General features: G+C 41.7%; 1 protein-coding gene across 4 annotated transcripts in view; it reads right to left on the bottom strand.

The window, feature by feature from the left end:
• The window catches only part of mki67 (marker of proliferation Ki-67), a 57,963-nt gene that overhangs the window by 28,296 nt on the left and 7,643 nt on the right, over positions 1-22,024 (bottom strand). For 3 of the 4 annotated variants that reach the window (XM_070876762.1, XM_070876761.1, XM_070876763.1), the window contains 7 exons: positions 21,503-21,614; positions 21,330-21,411; positions 21,123-21,238; positions 18,178-18,262; positions 5,403-5,484; positions 1,766-3,886; positions 226-476 (listed from right to left, as the gene is read on the bottom strand). In XM_070876762.1, the coding sequence (XP_070732863.1) occupies positions 226-476; positions 1,766-3,886; positions 5,403-5,484; positions 18,178-18,262; positions 21,123-21,238; positions 21,330-21,411; positions 21,503-21,594 (2,829 nt within the window). In that variant the 5' untranslated portion in view covers positions 21,595-21,614. The remainder of the gene's footprint in view (positions 1-225; positions 477-1,765; positions 3,887-5,402; positions 5,485-18,177; positions 18,263-21,122; positions 21,239-21,329; positions 21,412-21,502; positions 21,615-22,024) is intronic. The other variant, XM_070876764.1, reaches the window with a different exon arrangement.

Genomic DNA, 22,024 nt, shown 5'->3' with positions numbered 1-22,024 from the left:
ATTACTATTCCATGTAAATAGTGTGGCTTTACTGTACTTATGATTTTTCTTTTACAAAACAGTCAGGCCAGAACAAGTTATACGATAACAACTAGAAATTCCAAGGGTTTATCCAGAAGAAAAGAAATCTGTCCTGATCCAAATCATAACTTAGCTAGAATGCTCGCATGCATAAAGTATTAAGCAGAGGTTCAAACGTTTACCCATAAATGCACATTAAGTTACCTGAATTGTACAAGTGTGTATTCCTATACTGGAACCACGTTTCAGCAGTACACGTGAAGTACATCGAAATGGCGTGCTCACTCTGGTTGGAGTGCCTCCTTTTCGCAGAGGAGAGCTTGCTGGCATGCGTTTGTCAAATACTTCTGGACTTAGGTTTGCACCAAAAGAGACTCTCTTTCGCTTAAAACTTGGTCCATAAAAATGTTCCACACTTTCACTTCTGCGCTTTTTGGATAAGTATGGAACAGCAGCTAATGGGAAATAATTAAAATGGGACAATGTAGTTAGCAAGATTAATCTTAAAAATTGCAGACCCCATAATTTGTGTGTTCAACTAAAATGTCATCTTTTAGGAATGTATGTTAAACTTTTATTCTTATAAAGTTCCAACAGGCCTCCATTATCCAAACTACATAACAGCAGCGCAGTATGCTGCTGCTGCAGTAGAGTACATCAAGCCGGAAGCAAAATCCTGATCGCAAATCATTAAAATGAGATGCCAAATGGTATTCAGGTGTTTCATTGGGCCCAAGTTTCCACAAGAAAAAAAACGGGCGCCCCTCCGAGCTGGGCGCCCGTTTTTTGTGCCTAAAACGGCGCCTAAAAAAAAAAAATCGCGATTCTCGAGCGTTCTGCAGCTCCTTGTCTGCCTGGCACGGCGTGCAGGGGGGCGGAGCCGACACTCACGCCGATTTTGTAAGTGGGAGGGGGCGGGTACTATTTAAATTAGTTGGTTTCCCTGCCGGCAACGCTGCGCGTGCGCGTTGGAGCCTGCCCCTCCCTCCCTCCTCTCCCCCCCTCCCGTTCGCGGGAACATCGCTGAGTTGACTAAGGCTTCCACCTGAAGTGGAAAGCTGTTTGCTGCCTCGTTACTGCCTGCCTGCCCCTCCCCCCCCCCCCCCCCCCCCGTTCGCGGGAACATCGCTGAGCTCACTAAGGCTTCCACCTCAAGTGGAAAGCTGTTTGCTGCCTCGTTACTGCCTGCACCTCCCTCCCTCCCCGTTCGCGGGAACATCGCTGAGCTGCCTGAAGCACTTTCACACAGGTAGGAAGATGGTTTATTTAATCTTTTCTTGGTTTATAAATGTTTATTCAGGTTGGATTTATTTGTATAATATTTGTAGAAGTATAAATAAGGATTTATTGTCGAATTTAATGAGTTCCCTTCCCCCCCGCCCCCTCCCCCCCACCTCGTTCTGGACGCCTAATTTGTAACCTGCGCCTGATTTTTTAATATGTAGAACAGGTTTTTTCAGTTCTACAAAAATCTTCACTGGCTCCATTCTACTTTAGTTTGGAGTACATTTTCACTGTGGAAACTTTCAAATCAGGCGTCAGTGGCCGGACACGCCCCCTTTTGAAGAAAAAATTCTGTTCTAAACTAGAACTGTTCTACCTGACTAGAACTGCAGAAAAAAAAATGTGGAGAATTGCGATTTCTAAAATAGTCCGTTCTCCACCAGTTGCTCCTAAAAATCAGGCGCGAATCATGTGGAAACTTGGGCCCATAATCTCCAGCTCCCACAGAGCTAGATTTTACCTGGAGTTGAAGGGGATTCTTTGCCGCTGGTGTAAAGATCAAGTTCAACATCTGCAAGCGAAGACTTTTCCAATTGTTCAGCGGCAGTATTCATAGGACCTATATGATCTTCCCCAGCAAGGGATGTCACACTTAGCCGTTGCGAGTGTCGTCTTGGTAAAATGGTTGAGGTAAACATTTCTTGCACCAACTCTGTTTTCTCAATTTGTTCATTGGTCAAGTCTTGTTGTGGACTTTTAGATGACAGACTCTTTTTCTCCAAGCTCTGCGCTTTGGTCAGATATTCAGGCGCATCACTTTCCCTCCTTTTGCTCAGCAGGTGGAGTGAAGAGGGAGAGGTACCACTTTTTTGTTTAATCAGGGCAGGTGACTTTGTAGCTGCTGAAGGCTCCAAAACCTTTGCAGAATCAGCCTGTTCTGCCTGAATATCTGTGGTTTGCACATTTTTGATACGTAATGACGGTCTGCCACGCTTTTTGGGGGTGTCACGATGCTGCATTTCCACAGATTTATCTTCCACTTCTGATTTTACAGCTGCTGAAGACGGCAAAACCTCGGCAGATTCAGACCTCTCGGCCTGAACATCTGCAGTTTCTATATTTTTGTTACGCAATGACGGTCTGCCATGCTTTTTGGGGGTTTTAGTCTTTTTCTCATCGATGACAACTGGTGCATGTACCATTCCAACTGATTTATCTGCCACTTCTGAGTTTTCAGCTGTAGGTTCCGAAACATTTGTGGATTCAGCCTGTTCTGCCTGAACATCTGCAGCTTCTACATTTTTGTTACATAATGACGGTCTGCCACGCTTTTTGGGGGTTTTAGCCTTTTCCTCATCAATGACAACTGGTGCATGTACCATTTCAACTTCTGGGTTTGCAGCTGTAGGTTCCGAAACATTTGTGGATTCAGTCTGCTCTGCCTGAACGTCTGCAGCTTCTACATTTTTGTTACATAATGACGTTCTGCCACGCTTTTTGGGGGTGTCACGATGCTGCATTTCCACAGATTTATCTTCCACTTCTGATTTTACAGCTGCTGAAGACGGCAAAACCTTGGCAGATTCAGACTTCTCGGCCTGAACATCTGCAGTTTCTATATTTTTGTTAAGCAATGACGGTCTGCCATGCTTTTTGGGGGTTTTAGTCTTTTTCTCATCGATGACAACTGGTGCATGTACCATTCCAACTGATTTATCTTCCACTTGTGAGTTTGCAGCTGTAGGTTCCGAAACATTTGTGGATTCAGTCTGCTCTGCCTGAACATCTGCAGCTTCTACATTTTTGTTACATAATGACGTTCTGCCACGCTTTTTGGGGGTTTGAGTCTTTTCCTTGCCCACATTAACCGGTGTATGTTCCATTTCAACGGTTTTACTTTTCACAACCATACTTTGTTCTTTTTCCACTGACGGTTCAAAACTTTCTTGAAGTTTCTTTAGAGCTTCATCTGCAGTTAAGGATCTGCGAGTGGTAAAATGCTGACTCTTTGGTTTTGCTTTTGGTGTCCCTTTAATGGACAGGTGATTATTTTGCTCTTTCCCTTTAACACCTACATCAGAAAATGCAAGTGATGTAACATTTGCCTCAGAACAAAGATTTTCTGTAAATTTGTTTAATTCCACTGAAACACTCTTTTTCTTGGGAGTGTGTGGGTCAGCAGGTTTTGCATGGTCTGCAGTTGCAATATCCTCAACTAACCGAGTCTCCGGGTTGCTCATTTCTTCATCGTTTGCCATCTTTCCCTCTTCTGGTCTAATCTTGCTCATCCTCCCAGACGTTCGTCTTGCACTATGTGATGCTCGGGAATTCTCACCGTATTGAGAAACCATGACATCGGATTCTTTTGCTGGAACACTAGTTTGTTCAGTACTGCTCTCTTTAACTGATACGTGCATATTAATTTCTTCTACTTTATTGTGAATTGGTTTTGTGGCCTGCTGCTTAAACATTTCATAAAGTTTGGAGAAAGGCGATAAATATCCCTGATCTGCAGGTTGCTCATCATTAAGGATCTTTGTGGAACTCCTCCTACGCAGGCTCTTTGGAGCTGGATCTTCCCTTCCATTTGGTATAGACTTTGCAGATTTAGTTGGTGCTTCGAAGATGTTATCCACATTTGCTATATCGGTCAAGAAACCGCAAAATTCAAAAGGACAAAAAAAAGGTTTATTACACATTGAAGTTCAAATTAAAAGAAAACAAGTTAACAAGCAAGGTTTAAGTTACATGATTAAACCACAAGTGAATTGTATTTTCTGAACGCAAACAGGAGAATCAACTAATGCCAGGCATGTATTGCACATTTACCACTGAGGATTTAGAGAGTTATTTTCTGGATTGTGTGTTCCCAGCTGGGAAGTTCACTTGCAAACACACAGAGCACATGATTTTCTGATACGCACTAGTGTTAGGCAAGGGCTCCCACCTGCAACGCAAAGTCTGAAAAGTAATCCAACTTAACATGAATGGATTAGTTATCAGGAATTATGATAGGCTAAAAGATGCTTGGAAAGTTGGGGCACTTTTCACCACAAGAACCAATAGAGTATTCAAGATTACAAACAGTTTAGAGAGAGGGAAAAGTGAAAAACCGTTTCCACTGTGGGGGGAGGAACGAGTCTCATCAGGAGAAAAATGGTTAAGTTAGAAGAAAAAAAATGGAGGGCTTTTGAACATGAACTGCTTTAACACAAGTGACATTAAGGCAAGGACTGCAACACTTCAAATTGAACTGGAATTCCAATTTGCATTTGAAATGGGATACAACAGGGCATGGGGAAAGAGGACAGGAATGGAATTAAGAGTACAAAACTAGCACCAGTTGCCGGTGCAGTAGGCTAAATGGCCTTCTATGTTGTTATTTAAAATTTTCCAGAAATGAGGTTGTGATTAAAATGGAGACTTACTGTACATTGCAAATTATATTCCAAAAAATAACTAACTAAGAGGTGCAAGCCTACTTTAAAGCAAAAATGGCAGCAATAATCATGCTACTTATAATAGGGTACAGAACAGGTAACTTTGCAGGGAAATTGCCTTCATGACAGAAAGGGTGAGGGGACATCCAATAATAGTATTCAAACTATTGCCTATACAGCGTTCTATTGGGTAACAAAGATACCTTCATGGACAATGTTCCCCCTAATTTTTTTTTAGGTGCGCAGCCCATTCAAAGTTTTGCGCGTGTGCAGAATTTCAAATGGGAAAAGCTGGTCCCGAGTTGTGTGGGTCTGGCAGAAAGCTGTGCGAGGGAAAGTCCCGGGGGGGGGGGTTAACTTGGAGAAGTGTTTCTCGTAACCAAGTCTAAACTAATAGGTTTGTTACCAACACACTTTTGGATGGTTCAGTTCTGTTCTTCACCCCTCAGTAATTTTGTGTAACCATCACCAAACAAAAACTACTATGGGAGCACCTTCACCAGTTACTACAGCAGTTCAATAAGGCTCACCACCAGCCCCTCAAGGGCAATTATGGATGGGCAATAAAAGTTGACCTTGCTAGTGATGCCAACATCCAGAGAATGAATAATACCGTTATTTGTATCCAAGTTAGAGATCAAAATGTGTACACCCAAAGCACACAATTAGAATTCATGAATCACCTTTTAAATTACATACAGTACAAGAAATACCAACCTGATTTATGTCCACTTGTAGACCGACGACCCTTACCAGAAGGTTGTGAACCATCATCTACTTCCTGTTGAACATGAAGAACCTGTTAATTCAAATATTATCACATTAAGAAAGGAATAGATAAGAGTGCATAGGGAGAATTGTGAGGCATTACCAATTATGAGGGTCATTTTCGAGGTACTAGAGCATTGGAAATAGGCTAATATGGCACTGACATTCAATGGGTGACAAACTTCAATTCCACATAAAATAATGGAATCAATCATCAAGAGTAAACCTGATTTTCTATACATTAATCTAGTAAATGACAGTCACCATGGCTCCAGAAGGGGAAGATTCCGTTTAAACAATCATAACTTCTTTGAAGAATAGACAAGCAGGGTGTGCGAAAACCCAGAGGGCTAGAACTTCGGTATCGCCCTGGTTGGGGTGCTAACTTGAAGTTGGAAGTTTAGTGCCAGGCACTAATCAATCCTGCTGTCCGCTAAATTCACTCTAGCACCAAAGAATGCAGGGGAGCACTAGATCAGGCGCTAATGGTGTAGGTGAGTGGCGTTAGGCTTCAAGCGATAATGAATTGAAGGTTTTGTGTAGTCGGGAGTGAGCATTGGTGAAGGTGCCTTCCAGTCATTAAACTGGAGTCTGCACACCAGTTCGGGGAGTGCAGACGGCAATATGCTGCGGGATGAAGTGCAAAGTCCTTTGACAGCATGCAGCACTCCAGGGACTAAGCAGCCTTTATTTGGCTGCAGATACATCGTGCGCTCTCACTCATAACTGACCGTTGAAACGGATGTTCCTCGACAGCTGGGGCGCATCCCTTTAAGTAGGTAGCGCCCCGCCAGCCAGCTGGTTCACGCCTCCGCTCCCTGGTGTTGCCGGCACAAGGCACTACTGATGTTTGCAGATCAGTCACCGAGCGCTGACATCATGATCTGCATGGCGAAAGGTGCCGAGGTACTAACTGATATCGCCGGCACTATGGGATTCGCCCCACCACAGCGCTGTTACCCGAGCGCCCTGTTAGGGCACCCGCCAGGCACTAACTGGGGTCGCTAACATGCCAATTTCTCCCCCTGAATGTCTGCCCATATTTCCAAAAGGCATGACAAATTTTCAAATGAAAGGCTATTAAGTAAGCTCAAAGCTGTTGTGGATTCATGTTAAATCTTGAGAATGAAAAGAAATTGATGAAAAAACCAACAGGTATTTGTGAGAGAAGTAATCTCAGGATGGGGAGGAAGCATTGATTGGGGTTTCAGAGCTTAGTTTTTAGACAGCTGCTTTTTCTAATTTATATTAAGGATAAAGAACATAAGAAATAGGAGCAAGAGTAGGCCATTCGGCACATCCAGCCTAGTCCACCATTTAAAATAGCGGATCTTTTATCTGAACTCCACCTTCGCACACTATCCCCATAGCAATGTTCCCTTTAAACTGCGCGGCCGCACTGCGTTCTGGAGGTCCTGCGCTGCTGGCTTACTGGCTTACTGGCTTTTGAATGAAAAAAATCGCGCAAGCTTAGAAATTTGATTGGGCCAACCACATCCAAAAAATTTACAGGAATATTGCTCCATATACTTCGATTCCCTTCGTATCCAAGAATCTATCAATTTCTGTCTTGAATAAGTGGCTGGCTTGAATAAATAACTGAACATCCACAGCTCTCTGGGGTAGAGAATTCCAAAGATTCACAATCCTTTGGAGTGAGAAATTTCTCCTCAGAAATTTACAGCACAGAAAGAGGCCATTTCAATCCATCGTGTCTGTGCCGGCCAAAAAGAGTCATCTAGCCTAATCCCACTTTTCAGCTCTTGGTCCATAGCCCTGTAGGTTACGGCACTTCAAGTGCATATCCAAGCACTTTTTAGATGCAATGAGTGTTTCTGCCTCTACCACCCATTCAGGTAGTGAGTTCCAGACTCCCACCACCCTCTGGGTGAAAAAAGTTCTCAATTCCCCTCTAATCCTTCTACGAATGACTTTAAATCGATGCCCTCTAATTATTGACCTCTCCGCTAGGGGAAATAGGTCCTTCCTATCCACTATCTAGGCCCCTCAATGTTATACACCCCAATCAAGTCTCCCCTCAGCCTCCTCTGTTCCAAAGAAAACAAACACAGCTTATCCAATCTTTCCTGATAGCTAAAATCCCCCAGACCTGGTAACATCCTCGCAAATCTCCTTTGTATCCTCACTAGTGCAATCACATCTTTCCTGTAATGTGGTGACCAGAACTGTACACAGTACTTGAGCTGTGGCCTACCTAGTGTTTTATATTGTTCAAGCATAATCTCCCTGCTCTTGTATTCTACGCCTCGGCTAACAAAGGAAAGTATCCTGTATGCCTTCGTAGCCACCTTATCTATCTGGCCTGCTCCTTCAGGAATCTGTGGGCATGCACTCCAAGGTCCCTCTGTTCCTCTACACTTCTCAGTATTCTACCATTTATTGTGTATTCCCTTGCCTTGTTAGTCCTCCTCAAATGCATTCCCTCACTTCTCCGGTTTGAATTCCATTTGCCACTTTTCTACCCATCTGACCCGTCCATTGATATCTTCCAGCAGTCTACAGCTTTCTTCCTCACTATCAACCACACGGCCAATTTATGCATCATCTGCAAACTTCGTAATCATGCCCCCTACATTGAAGTCTAAATCATTGATGTATACCACAAAAAGCAAAGGACCTAGTACTGAGCCCTGAGGAACACCACTAGAAACAGCTTTCCAGTCCAAAAAAAAACCCATCCGTCGACCATTACCCTTTGCTTCCTGCCACTGAGCCAATTTTGGATCCAACTTGCCACTTTCCCTTGGATCCCATAAGTTTGTAATTTTCTGACCAGTCTGCCATGTGGGACCTTGTCAAAAGCTTTGCTAAAATTCAGGTAAACTACATCAAACACACCACCTTCATAAACCCTCCTTTATTACCTCTTCAAAAATTTCAATCAAGTTAGTCAGACAGAAACTTACCACAACAAATCCATGCTGATTGGCCTTGATTAATCCATGCCTTTCTAAATGACAATTAATACCGTTTCTCAAAATTTTTTCCAACAATTTTCACACCACCAAGGTTAGGCAGGCTGGCCTGTAACTACTCGGTCTATCCGCTTCTCTCTTTTTTAACAACGGTACATTAGCAGTCCTCCAGCACCACATCTCCAGCCAGAAAGGATTGAAAAATGATGGTCAGGGCCTCTGCGCTTTCCTCCCTTGCTTCTCTCAACTTCCTCCCTTGCTTCTCCTGGGATAAATTACTTCGCGACCTGGCGATATATTTACTTTCAAAGATGCTAAACCCCTTAATACTTCCCCTCTCACTTATCTAATCTAATATTTCACAGTCCTCTTTCTTAACTACAATGTCTGCATCGTCCCTGTAAACACAGATGCAAGTAATCATTAACAACCATACCTACATCTTCTGCCACCACACTCAAGCTTCCCTTTTGGTCTCTAATAGGCCCTACTCTTTCTTCAGTTATCCTCTTGCTCTGTATCTTTATAAAACATTTTTGGGGTTTCCTTGATTTTACTTGCCAATAGTTTTTCATGTCATTTCTTTGCTTTCCTAATTTCCTTTATAATTTCACCCCTGCACTTTCTATACTCCTCTCGGCTTGCTGCAGTATTTAGCTCTCATTATCTAACATAAGCTTCCTTTTTTCCCCCTTATCCTACCTTGTATGTCCCTTGAAATTCAGGGGCTTTAGATTTGAGTCCCACCTTTTTTTCTTTGTGGGAACATATTTGCTCTGAACCCTCACTATTGCCCCCTCAAATGCCTTCCACTGCTCGGACACTGATTTACCTTCAAGTAGCTGTTTCCAGTCCACTTTTGCCAAATCACATCTCAGCTTAGCAAAATTGGCCTTTCCCCAATCGAGAACTTTTACTCCTGATCTACCTGTCCTTTTGCATAACTACATTAAATCTAACTGAATTATGATCACTACCACCAAAATGCTCTCCCACGGATACCCCTTCCACCTGCCCCGCTTCTTTGAGACCTCCTCACAGCTTACTTTCCACCTAACTTTGTATAGTCCGCAAACCTGGATACATTACACTCGATCACCTCATCTAAGTCATTGATATAGATTGTAAATAGTTGAGACCTAAGCACTGATCCTCCACTAGTTACAGCCTGCCGACCTGAAAATGACCCGCTAATTCATATTCTGTTTTCTGTCCGTTAACCAATCCTCAATCCATGCCAATATATTACACAAAATTAGGGCTCATGAGAATGGGGGTAACAACCTCTTGTGTGGCACCTTATCGAATGCTTTTTGAAAATCCAAATACACTGGCTCCTCCTTATATACCCTGATAGTTACAAGCACAAAAACATGATTTGCCTTTCAAAATCCGTGCTGACGCTGCACAATCATATGATGATTAAAGTGCCCGGTTATCATGCCCTTAATAGATTATTCCATTTTCTCTACTACTGAAGTCAGGCTAACTGGACAATAGTTCAGTTTTCTCTCTCTCTCCTTTCTTGAAGGCGGGGTTACGTTTGCTACCTTCCAATCAACAGGGACCGTTCTAGAATCTAGGGAAATGCTGAAAGTTAAAAACCAATGCATCCACTATCTCTGCAGCTACCTCCAGGATGTCGGCCACCGTGTCCAGGGGATTTGTCGACTTTTAATCCCATTAATTTCTCCAGTACTATTTCTTTACCAATACTAATTTATTCAAGTTCCTCATTCTCGCTAGACCCTTGGTTACCCACTATTTCCGGAATACTATTTGTATCTTCTACCATGAAGACAGATAAGATATTCGTTTAATGTATCTGCCATTATTATTCCCCATTATATTTTCTCATGTTTCTGCCTCCAAGGGACCCACGTTTACTTTCACTAATTTCCTTTTATATATCTATAGAAGCTTTCACAGGTTATTTTTATATCTGTTGCTAGTTTACTTTCATTCTCTATCAAATTCTTGGTTATCCTTTGCTGAATTCTATAATCCTCCCAATCCTCATGCTTATTACTCTTTTTGGCAATATTATAAGCCTCGTCCTTTAATTTAATACGATCTTTAACTTCTCACGAGCCATTGTTGAATTACTAATCCCGTGGGGTTTTTTATTCCTTAAGGGAATGCATATTTGTTGCGATTATGAATTAATTCTTCAAATGTTTGCCATTGCTCATCTACCATCATATCTTTTAATCTAGTTTCCCAATCTACCAGCCAACTCACCCCACATACCTACATATAGTTTGCTTTGCTCAGATTTAAGACCCTGGTTTCTCAAACTCATAACATTTATCATACAGGAAGTAAAAATGGAAAACACACATTACATGCATTAATAAAGTTGACGGAGACCTACAAATTTTAGTAGACTCTATATATCAATGTAGAGCAGCAATCAAAGTTAGAAGAATGTTGAGCTACCCAGCTAAATCAGTAGAAAATAAGTCAAATGACATTCCGATTAATATCAATAAGATAATTAAGAGTATGCAAACGGTAATATTTATAGTCATATCATGTTAAGCAGCAACAAGACTACAGCAGTATGGGTACACATGGAATCGTAGCAATGTTATGAACCAAAACATCCACCAACACATGGTGACCTTGACAATTAGCAACAGAAAGCCAAAGTGAACAAGCCTTATATTAACTGGATTATTTTCAGATTAGTTAGGTAGAGATTAAAATTTGAAAAATCTATTTATATATTGCCCAAATGGCAAACTCCCATTCTGAGCAGCCATAGCATATGGGGAAATGGCAAACAAAACAATTTGTATTTATATAGCACCTTTAATGTAGTGAAACATCCCAAGGAACTTCACAGGAGTATTGAGAGACAAAGGATTTGACACTAAGCTACATAAGGAGAAACTAGCACAGAGGTAGGTTTCAAGGAGCATCTTGGAGAAAAGAGAGGTGGAGAGGTTTAGGCAGGGAATTCCAGAGCTTAGGGCTGAGGCAATAGAAGGCATGTCCACCAATGGTTCAGTGATTATAATCAGGGATGCTCAAGAAGACAGAATTAGAGGGGCTCAGACATCTCAGGGGCGATGAGAGATATGGAGGGATTTAAAAAGGATGAGAATTTTGAAATCGAGGCGTTGCTCAACCGGGAGCCAATGTAGGTCAGCGAGCACAGGGGTGATGGGGGAGCAGGACTTGGTGCGAGTTAGGACACGGTCAGCCGAGTTTTGGATGACCTCTAGTTTACATAGGGTAGAATGTGGGAGGCCAGTCAGGAGTGCGTTGGAACAGTCAAGTCTAGAGGTAACAAAGGCATGGATGAAGGCTTCAGGAGCGGATGAGCGGAGGCATGGGTGAGACAGGCGATGTTACGGAGGTGGAAATAGGCCGTTTTAGTTACGCAGCGGATGCGGTCAAAAGTTCACTTCGGGGTCAAATATGACACCAAGCTAACAGTCTGGTTCAGCCTCAGGCAGAAGTTGGGAGAGGGATGGAGTTTGTGGCAGGGACTGAAACCAATGGCTTCGGTCTTCCCAATATTCAATTGGAGAGCATTTCTACTCATCCATATCTGGATGTTGGACAAACAGGATGACAACTTAGAGACTGAGGAGGGGTCGAGAGAAGTGGCAGTGAGGTACAGCTGGGCGTCATCAGCGTACATGTGGAAACTGACACTGCGTTTTCGGATGATGTCGCCAAGTGGCAACATGTAGATAAGAAATAGGAGGGGGCCAAGGATAGATCCTGGGGGGCACCACATGTAATGATGCGGGGGGCGTTGCAGGTGATTCTCTGGCTACGATATCACCTTAACACAGCACAAAGATAATGTGCAACAAAGGAGAGTTGGAAGGGGTGGGAGAAAGAGGGAGAGGTAAGGCAAAATAACATATGTTGCGTATCCAAATTAGGGCGAAAAATTATTTCCAGCATCCACATCATCTCATAAGCACAGAATTGCCCTGAAAGAATCTTAGTATTTGGGCCGAGACCAAAAGGCAACTTGCAAAATATTTCCCAAATTTACCCTATTTAGATTAAATTGGACTTCAAGCTGCAACTCATTCAATTAAATAAGCCGACATATATTAGAACCTCCTGAAGCTAAATCACAATAATTACACTATTAGAAAATCCAAGGCGAGCAAAATCCAAGTTTCATATAAAATGCCAAGACATTTCCAGGACTGACTCTACAAATTTAATTATAGCTATATGGAACATTCAAGTTTTGTTTTAAAATTTGTTCTCAGGATTTTCCAGAGAAGGTGGTGGGTCTTCTGGAACTGCAGTTCTGGTATTGATAGCGCTCCCATGATGATGAATTTCTAGGATTTTGCCCCAGCAACATTGCAGATGCCCTAGTTATGATCTCCCAAGTTCTCTCAATTCAGGAACTTTCCCTTTAGATTGGAAAATTGTACATGCCGTGCTATTATTTAAGAAAGATGAGAGGGAAACCATGGAATTATAGACCGGTTAGCCAACATCTGTTGTCGGGAAATTACTGGAGTCTATAAGGATGGAGTGACCGACGCCTCGAACATTTTCAGCTGATCAGAGGCAGCACGGATTTGTAATGGGGAGGTAATGCCTGATAAACCGGATTGAATTTTTTTTGAGGTGGTGAGTAAAGTAGTGGGGACAGGGAGTGTCTATGGATGTTATTTATATGGACTTCCAGAAAGCATTCGATAAAGTACCTCATTGGAGACTCATAGCTAAAGTTGCACCCCATGGAATTGAAGGCAAACGATTGACCTGGTAAGGAGATTGGTTGAGCAGGAGACAGAGAGTAGGGATAATGGTCAGGTACTCTAATTGGCAGGATGCGACAAGTAGCATCCCACAGGGGTCTGTGTTGGGGCCCCAACTAGTCACTATATTTATTGATGACTTAGATGATGGGACAGAAAGCCACATATTCAAGATTGCCAATGATAAAGATAAGCCACATAGATGCAAGCATAACATTACAAAGAGTTATTAGATTAAGTAAACGGGCAATAATGTGGCAAATGGATTTCAATATAGACAAGTGTGAGGTTATCCACTCTGGACCTAAAAAGTATAGATCAAGGTACTTTCTAAATGGTGAAAAGCTAGAAGCAGTGGAGGTCCAACGAGATTATGGGGTCCATGTACATAGATCAAAATATCATGGACAGGTACATAAAAAAAATCAAAACGGTTAATGGAATGCCGGCCGTTGCATCTAGAGGACTAGAATACAAGGGGTTAGAAGTCATGTTGCAACTACACAAAGCCCTGGTTAGACCACACCAGGAGTATCGTGTTCAGTTCTGGGCAACACACCGTCGGAATGAAACACTGACCTTGGAGGGAGTGCAACGTAGATTTACTAGAATGATAACTGGACTCCATGGGTTAAATTACAAGGAGAGATTACACAAGTAGGGTTGTATTCCCTGGAATTTAGATGGTTCAATACTCCAGTTGAGGTCAAACCAGTGTTTTATAAAGGTTAATCAGAACTTCCTTGCTTTTGTACTTTATGCCTTCGGGAAGCATCCCGAATGTTTTTTTTTTTAAACCACTTTCTCAGCCTGCCCTGCCCATAGCCCCAGGTATCTTTGTTCATACACTCGATTAGGATTGTACCCTTTAGTTTATATTGCCTCTCCTCGTTCTTCCTACTAAAATGTATCACTTCACACCTTTTTGCATTAAATTTCATCTGCCCCGTGTCCACCCATTCCACCAGCCTGTCTATGTCTTCTTGAAATCTATCACTATCCTCCTCACTGTTCATACTTCCGAGTTTTCTATCTGTAAATTTTAAAATTGTGCATGCTACACAAGTCATTAATATACATTAAAAAAAAAGCAGTGGTCCTGGAACAGACTCCTGTAAATCACCATTGTATACCATCCTCCACTCAGAAAAACAACCATTCACCACGACAGGTTGAACCTCCCTTATTTGGAACCCTCAGGGCCTGGCCAGTTCTGGATAAGGGATTTTTTTCTGTACGATGGGTGGTCACGTTAAATTGGATGGTACAGGTACTGAGCAAGGGGATATCGGGGCTGGCTGGCTTGGGAATGTGACGATCATTTGGGGGGGTGGGGGGTGTTGGGTGGATCGCGGGGTCAGGCCAACGATTGCGGGAGTCGACAGCGAGGAAGGATTTCAATTTGTTTAAGTCAGAGCTCTGCGTCTGTACCACCCGGTGGCCTGGAATGGTTCCGGACGAGGGGAGGTTCCAGATAAGGGAGTTCTGGACAAGGGAGGTTCAACCTGTATTGTTTCCTGTCACTTGGCAATTTCATATCTATGCTGCCACTGTCGCTTTTATTCCATGGGCTTCAACTTTGCTGGCAAGCCTATTATGTGGCACTTTATTAAACACCTTTTGGAAGTCCATGTACACCACATCAACCGCAGTTCCCTCATCAAGCCTCTCTGTTACCTCATCAAAAAACTCCATCAAGTTAGTTAAACACGATTTGCCTTCAACAAATCCGTGCTGGCTTTCCGTAATTAATCCATTCTTGTCCAAGTGACTTAATTTTGTCCGGATTATAGTTTCCAAAAACTTCCCCACTACCGAGGTTAAACTGACTGGCCTATAGTTGCTGGGTTTATCCTTGCACTCTTTTTTAAACAAGGGTGTAACATTTACAATTCTTCAGTCCTCTGGCACCAGCCCCGTATCCAAGGAAATTGGAAGATTATGCCCAGTACCTCCGCAATTTCCACCTTTACTTCCCTCATTATCCTATCAAGGTCCGGTCCTGGTGACTTATCTACTTTTAAGTAGTCAGCCTTTTTAGTACCTCCTCCTATCAATTTTGAACCCATCCAATATCTCAACTATGTCCTCTTTCACTACTATTTTGGCAGCATCTTAAGGCAGGTATAGAGAGTTAGGTCACAGATCAGCCAGCAAAAGGGCAGAACAGGCTCAAGGGGCTGAATGGCTTACTCCTGTTCCTATGCAAGAACCCTCCAAGTCAGCATGGTATATGACCAGGTCCTGGTGCAGACCAGCATGGGATGCTTAACTTTTGGAAGAGTTGTAAACAGAGATGAACACTGGAGTAGTCAGGAAACAACCCTATTCCTGATCTTGGCAGAAGGAAGAACAATGAAAAAGCAGCCATTGATACTGCCCCAAGGAGCTCCAGCAGCAACATCCAGGACTGCAATGATTGCCTCACCATCCAGTGAGTCAGGTATGATTGCAGCTACAGGGAGGTTTTCCCTATTCACCTCAGACTTTCTTCTTAGTGCCACATTGGGTCAAATGTTGGATAATCCAGGCCGACGCTTCAGTGCAATGCAGAAGGAATAAGTTGTTTAAATGGCCAACTGGATATGATGCACAGATTTTGAATAATACCGCTGGGATATTGTTGCAACCTATAGCCTTTGATATTTCCACTGTACTCAGCTGCTTCTTAACATCACATGGAACAAACAAAATTAGCTGGCCACTGGAATGTCTGCTCCCATCTGCTGGTTATGGGACCATTTAGCTCTGACTACAAACTGCTGCTTAGCATACATGTAGCTCTGGGCTTTAGCTTCACTGGGCTGGTGCTTCATTCTAAGATATGCCTGGTGCAGTCCCTGGTATACCCTTCTTCATCCTTCATTAGCCAGGGTTGATCGTTCGGGTTAATGGAGGAATGAGATGCACCAGGCCTCGAGTTTAGTTTGTGGTCGTATACAATTTTACTGCTACAGGTCAATAGCACCTTATGGACATCGAGATTTTATTACAATATGCAGTGGTAGTCTTCCCCACTGTGAAGACGAGATCTTTTGTATGAGGGTCTCTTCCACCAATGCTATCATGGACAGGCATGCCTTTCAGATTGACGACAACATGGTCAAGCAGGTAATTACCCGTGTGATTCCCTTGCACAGGCCTCGGCTGGCAGCTATGTCCTCCATGACTCAACCAGCAGTTGTACTACCTTGCTGGTAGACACTTAAGTCCCCACCCAGAGTATAGTTTGTGCACTTGCTTCCTTCAGTTCTTCCCCTACTCATGTTCAATATAGAGTGGTATCAATCTATCAAATAAGGGGGCAGGAGATAGCATTCAGTAGGTTTCCTTGGTCTTGTTTAACCTGAAACCATGAGACTTCATGGGTTAATGTTGAGGAATCCCATGGCCAACTCCACCCGAAGGTATATCACTGTGTTCCCACCTCTAGTGCATCTATGCTGCCAGTGCAACAGGATATACCATGAGAACGTGATGCAGAATTCTGGGATGTGGACTGAAAGATATTGTCATGAGTCAAGCTGACAGTCAACTAATTCATGGGATCAACTTGGGCATCAGTCACCACATATCACTCAGGATTTTTTGCAGGGCCAACGACTGGGCCGGGATTGCCAAAATCTTGACTTGATGTCATGTCTGAGTTGCTACTGCTAGGCTTGCTAAGCCACTTCAGAGGACATCAAGTGTCAGCTGGGTAGGGGTGGCAGGTTACCTTCCTTAAAGATTAACAAACCAGTTGGCCGTTTATAATAACGCTGCAGCTTCCACAGTCATTTTCTGGTGTTGCAGCATAAAGTATCAGATTTATCTTATTCAATTTCACAACTTGCAATGGTGGAAATTGAACTCCCCCTCTGGGTTGCTAGTCCAGTACCATAACCATTAAGCTACTGTATTTTAAAGTTAGGCTCGTTCAGTTTCTGCCATAGCAAAAAAAAATACTTAGTAGATAAAATGTCATTCAATGTGATACTAATTTAATGTAGGGCAATGGGACTTCAAGATTTTTCTTTTAACGACCCAGTGTAACTACTATAAATGTGTTATATTACTCATTCATTCGCATGGTCATCTTTCTTTCAATAATTTGCTTGATAGTTTCAAAGTAAAAGGAGGTCTGATGTGATTATCGCTTACCAAAGAGACGATTTCTGCTGATGAATAGATTTATTCCATTAGTTAAAATATCAAAAGGTTTTGTTGTTCATTATCCTGGACATGCTGCTGAAAACCTATCTATACATCAAAGATACACAGAGTGCCAAGGGCTCCGTTACAAGACTGATCTAAAATAGAGTAGTAAAACCTAGCCAAAGAGTAGAAGCAACAGGTCAGAAGATAATTAGAGTTGTGATCTGCAGGCAGCCATTTGCTGCAGAGATTGCGCCTGCCTGCGAAAAGGAACTTCAGCAATCTTGACCAGAGTTGACAACTAATCTCAGGGACAGTTGATAAGTTCCTTGAAATTTCTCACTTGCATCACCTCCAATCATCAAGCAGCATACCCTTTACCTATAAATTCATGCGAGCTCTGAGGTTGATCTGTTGTTGTAGCCCCACATTAATGAATGGATCCACTCCAAGATAATCTCTCGGAGATCACAGAGCAGTCCTGTGCAAAGAGACCCAACTCTTTGGCTGGTGATATGGAGGGTTTTTCTTTCCATATAAAGACAAGCAATGCTTTTATGCATCATTTTTATTCTCCAATTCACAATTTTGCTTATACAATGGGGAAGTGCAAACAAAAAAATACTCCCAAGTTTCCTTTCCTTCTTAAGGGATAGGCAAAGTAGAGTTCACTCCACTTTTGTAAAATTTGAATCATTAATGCTTATGCACACCAACATTTTAATATTTCATGTGTAGAGAAAAAAGCAGTATTTTGAAGATCACTATACCAGCAGGATATTAAAAGGATCTGATATTAGAAGGATCTGATATTAGAGTCAACCATCTCCCTCTCTTCTCTCCCTCCTCCTCCTCCGCCGCCACCCCCCGCAACCCCCATCTCACAAAAATGCATGCACATACTTGTAGAGTTTCATTCTTCAGGTTTGACAAACTCCGTTTCTTTCTTGGGCTAGTGTTGTACACTGAATCCAAAGGGTACTCAAATCTAATATCAAAAGAAAAATAAAAGATTAATTTCCAGGACTTTTGCCACATTAGTGAGCAACTGCTCCTAAATGCATTTATACAAGCTTCACATAGTCTACCCAAGCATCTATTCCACTGATCCAAGTTCTGACCTTAGATCAAAGAATCCAGTTAATATAAACTTTGTCAATCTGTATACTATATTTTTAAGCAATCAAGTTATCCACTTTGGCAGGGAAAAAAAATTATTTAAATGGAGAGATTACAAAATGCTGCAGTAGAGGGACCTGGGGGTCCTTGTGCATGAAATACAAAAAGTTAGTATGCAGGTACAGCAAGTAATCAGGAAGGCAAATGGAATGTTGGCTTTTATTGCAAGGGGGGTAGAGTATAAAAGCAGGGAAGTCCTGCTACAACTTTTCAGGGTATTGGTGAGGCCACACCTGGAGTACTGCGTATAGTTTTGGTCTCTTTATTTAAGGAGGGATATACTTGCGTTGGAGACGGTTCAGAGAAAGCTCACTAGGTTGATTCCTGAGATGAAGAGGTTGACTTATGAAGAAAGGTTGAGCAGGTTGGGCCTATACTCATTGGAGCTTAGAAGAATGAGAGGTGATCTTATTGAAACATACAAGATACTGGGGGGTCGACAAGGTAGATGCAGAGGATGTTTCCACTCGTGAGGGAATTTAGAATTGGGGGCATAGTTTAAGAATAAGGGGTTGCCCATTTAGAACTGAGACGAGGAGGAATTTCTTCTCAGAGGGTTATAAATCTGTGGAATTCTCTGTCCAGAGAGCTGTGGAGGCTTGGTCATTGAATATATTTAAGGCGGAGATAGACAGATTTTTGAACGAAAAGGGAGTGAAAGGTTATGGGGAACAGGCAGGGAAGTGGAGCTGAGCCCAAGATCAGATCAGCCATGATCTTATTAAATTGCAGAGCAGGCTTGAGCCAAATGACCTACTCCTGCTCAGATTTCTTATGTTAACAATTTTCACTTCATATAGTGCCTTTAATATAGTGAACATTTCACAGCACTTGAGACTTGGGGAAGTAACTGAAGGAATAGTCAGAGGCATGATTTGAGAAACTTTTATGATGGAGAAAGGTAGTAAAGTGTAGTAATTGAGGAGAACCAAGACAGATTAAGGGCTTGTTGTTGATGCAGCAGAGGTGGGAAACGTACACAAAAGAACAGTATCAGAAAGACAAGAGGAGATTGCAGATGTAGGGTGGCATAAAGACATGGATTAATTGTCATATGAGGATGAGGATTTTGAATTCTTTAAATGGTGGGTGAACAGGCCAAGATTCTGGAGGAGCAATTTTGACAAGTTGGGAGTTTATGAAAAGTGAGATATGAGCCACCAGAAAATAGTCCACTGGAAAAAAGATAGTAAAAAAAACATGGATAAGCGTTTCAACGGCAGCAGGGATGAGGCAAGGAGAAATTGAGGATGATACTGGAGCCTGAAGCAATTCAATAATTCAAAGAGAGATCTAATGGGTAGAAAAAGACTGATGGAAGATGGAGACCCTAAGGAAGTGAAAAGAGTTTATGCAAGTCATCTAAGTCACTACCTCTGCAGCCCAGTTGTGCCTGGTAGAGATAACTGTGGAATCAAGTATGCTACACAAGGAGCCAGAAAAATACTTCAAAAAAGGGTAAACTAGTCTAGGATTTCTTCTCTTCCAAAATACTGTCCATAATAGATCAAATTAAATTAATGTATTCAATTTTTGACATTTGACAATATTCTCAGTTGCTGGGTGAGTCTCCTTAAACTACACCTTATGTAGTGCCTTTAATACTGTCCACATCCAACAGCACGTCAAAGGAGAAATGGACACTAATCAGGAGAGTAAGGCGCTTAACCAAAAGGGTAGTCAAAGTAATAGGTTGTGAAGAAGCTTTGGAAGGTGGGGAGACATCAAGGTGCCTTAAGTTTACTTTCTGGAACTCACTCCCATTCTACTGAAGGGAGAGCGCGTCTGCAGTCAGTAATGTGATTTATTATCTGAAGTAATGGCCCCTACTGTTTGCAATGGCTCTGCTCCGAGACACTTTCCCTCAGGGATCTCTGGTAGAGAGACCCGACCTCATGTACCTCCATAAATGAGACCCAACCTCACCTATCTCATAAGCGTTTAAAATAATTTTTGGTGAATACATTATTCTTGTTTTGTACAAACAGTACTTGTCCTAGGATTGCCTTTGCCCTTTAGAAGTTTATTCGCGAAGCACATTACATTTTCCAAATAAAACCATTGTTCTTATACCAGAGTTCTCCTCATTTGTACAATATTTTCAGCTTCAGTGACTTGATATTTTTGCAATTCCACACCCCTCTAGTGTCATTGATTATCAGCCAAGATATTTTCACATATGAAGTTCCCCCACCCCCTTCCCAGTTTTATTGAATTTATACCTTACTTCCCATTGACATCCTATCCTGCATTTTTTTTTACATGTATAAGCTAAAAGTATTCTACTTCCTTTTTTTTGTCTTCTTAGCATTAATTTTGGAGCTAGAATCAACAATGGAAAAATTGGTCAATAGGTGTGCCAAAATGAATGTCAATTAAGTGGTGGAAAAGAGTTGACATGGTCATGTGTTCTGTGACCAGATCAATCTTTAAAGAAACATTTACATATGAAACATGGAAGATCTGCTGCAGGATGAGCTAGCCCATGCTCAGAACTGGGTAATTATTAATAATGTTTAAATATTTCATTATTGATTACCCAATTATAATTTTACAAAATAAACTTGGAAGTCCAATGTTATATTCATGTTTCCTTCCCATCGATAATATAAAACTGTCAATTAGAGCAAGTTAAGCTATATGTAGTTTTATTTGGATCCTACACTTACCTGAAAGAACGATCAATAACGGTGAATACGTCACGATGTTTCAGACGTTCAGAATAAAGAACAACTTTACCATTCAAACATGTTCGATTCACTTCACTCAAGTTAGTTAGAATAACCTGTAAAACAAAAATAACATTTCCAAAAAAAGTAGTAATACCTGCAGTGCAGAATTCTGTAAAGTCAAATAACTAAAATAATAAAAATTACCTCATTATTTTCATTCACTTCAAGTTTACAATGTTCTTTTGAAACATGAGGCAACTGGATACGGATGTCACAGTCCGTTTTCCTACAGAAAGAAATGCCAAATTAAATTAAATCGATGATTTATTTGTAGGACAGTTATAGTTGGAAACATAAATGCAACACAGCAGCCTTACCTTCCAAACAAACACGAAGATGATGTCAAAGGAAAATTATATCCATCTGTTCCAGTACGCTTGATAACTATAATTTTTCCATAGAGCGGCATTTTCTAAGATATTTTCTTACCTGAAAACAAACAGGATTTCAATGGTTAAAAGTTGCATGGAGATATTTTGTTATTCTAACTCGTTATTCTAAGTAACAACTTTCCCCAAACCATTTAAACAGAATTTTACCACATTTCTACTCTGAAGATACCCTACAACTAGAAATTAACACCAAGCCTTTTGGCTAAGGGCAAGTATATTTTAACTACTCAGTGATATTGGCAATTCTTTCAAATGAGTGTGTTCATATACAGCAGTATCTTGTACTTATCACTAGGTCAAACAGTAAACTATATATTTTTATTAGAACTATCAGTGAAATACAAAAACGAAATCTCCCAATTCTACCAAGTGTCACACCCACAGAGCACTCACTTTAGGCAGTTTATCCTTAGATACAAAATTGTATAGGCAGATGTCAACATCAAG

Source organism: Pristiophorus japonicus, chromosome 3 (genome assembly GCF_044704955.1).
Source record: "Pristiophorus japonicus isolate sPriJap1 chromosome 3, sPriJap1.hap1, whole genome shotgun sequence".
Lineage (NCBI taxonomy): Eukaryota > Metazoa > Chordata > Chondrichthyes > Pristiophoridae > Pristiophorus > Pristiophorus japonicus.
The sequence above is the reverse complement of the archived record's forward strand: the minus strand, read 5'-3'. Positions and strand labels throughout refer to the sequence as shown.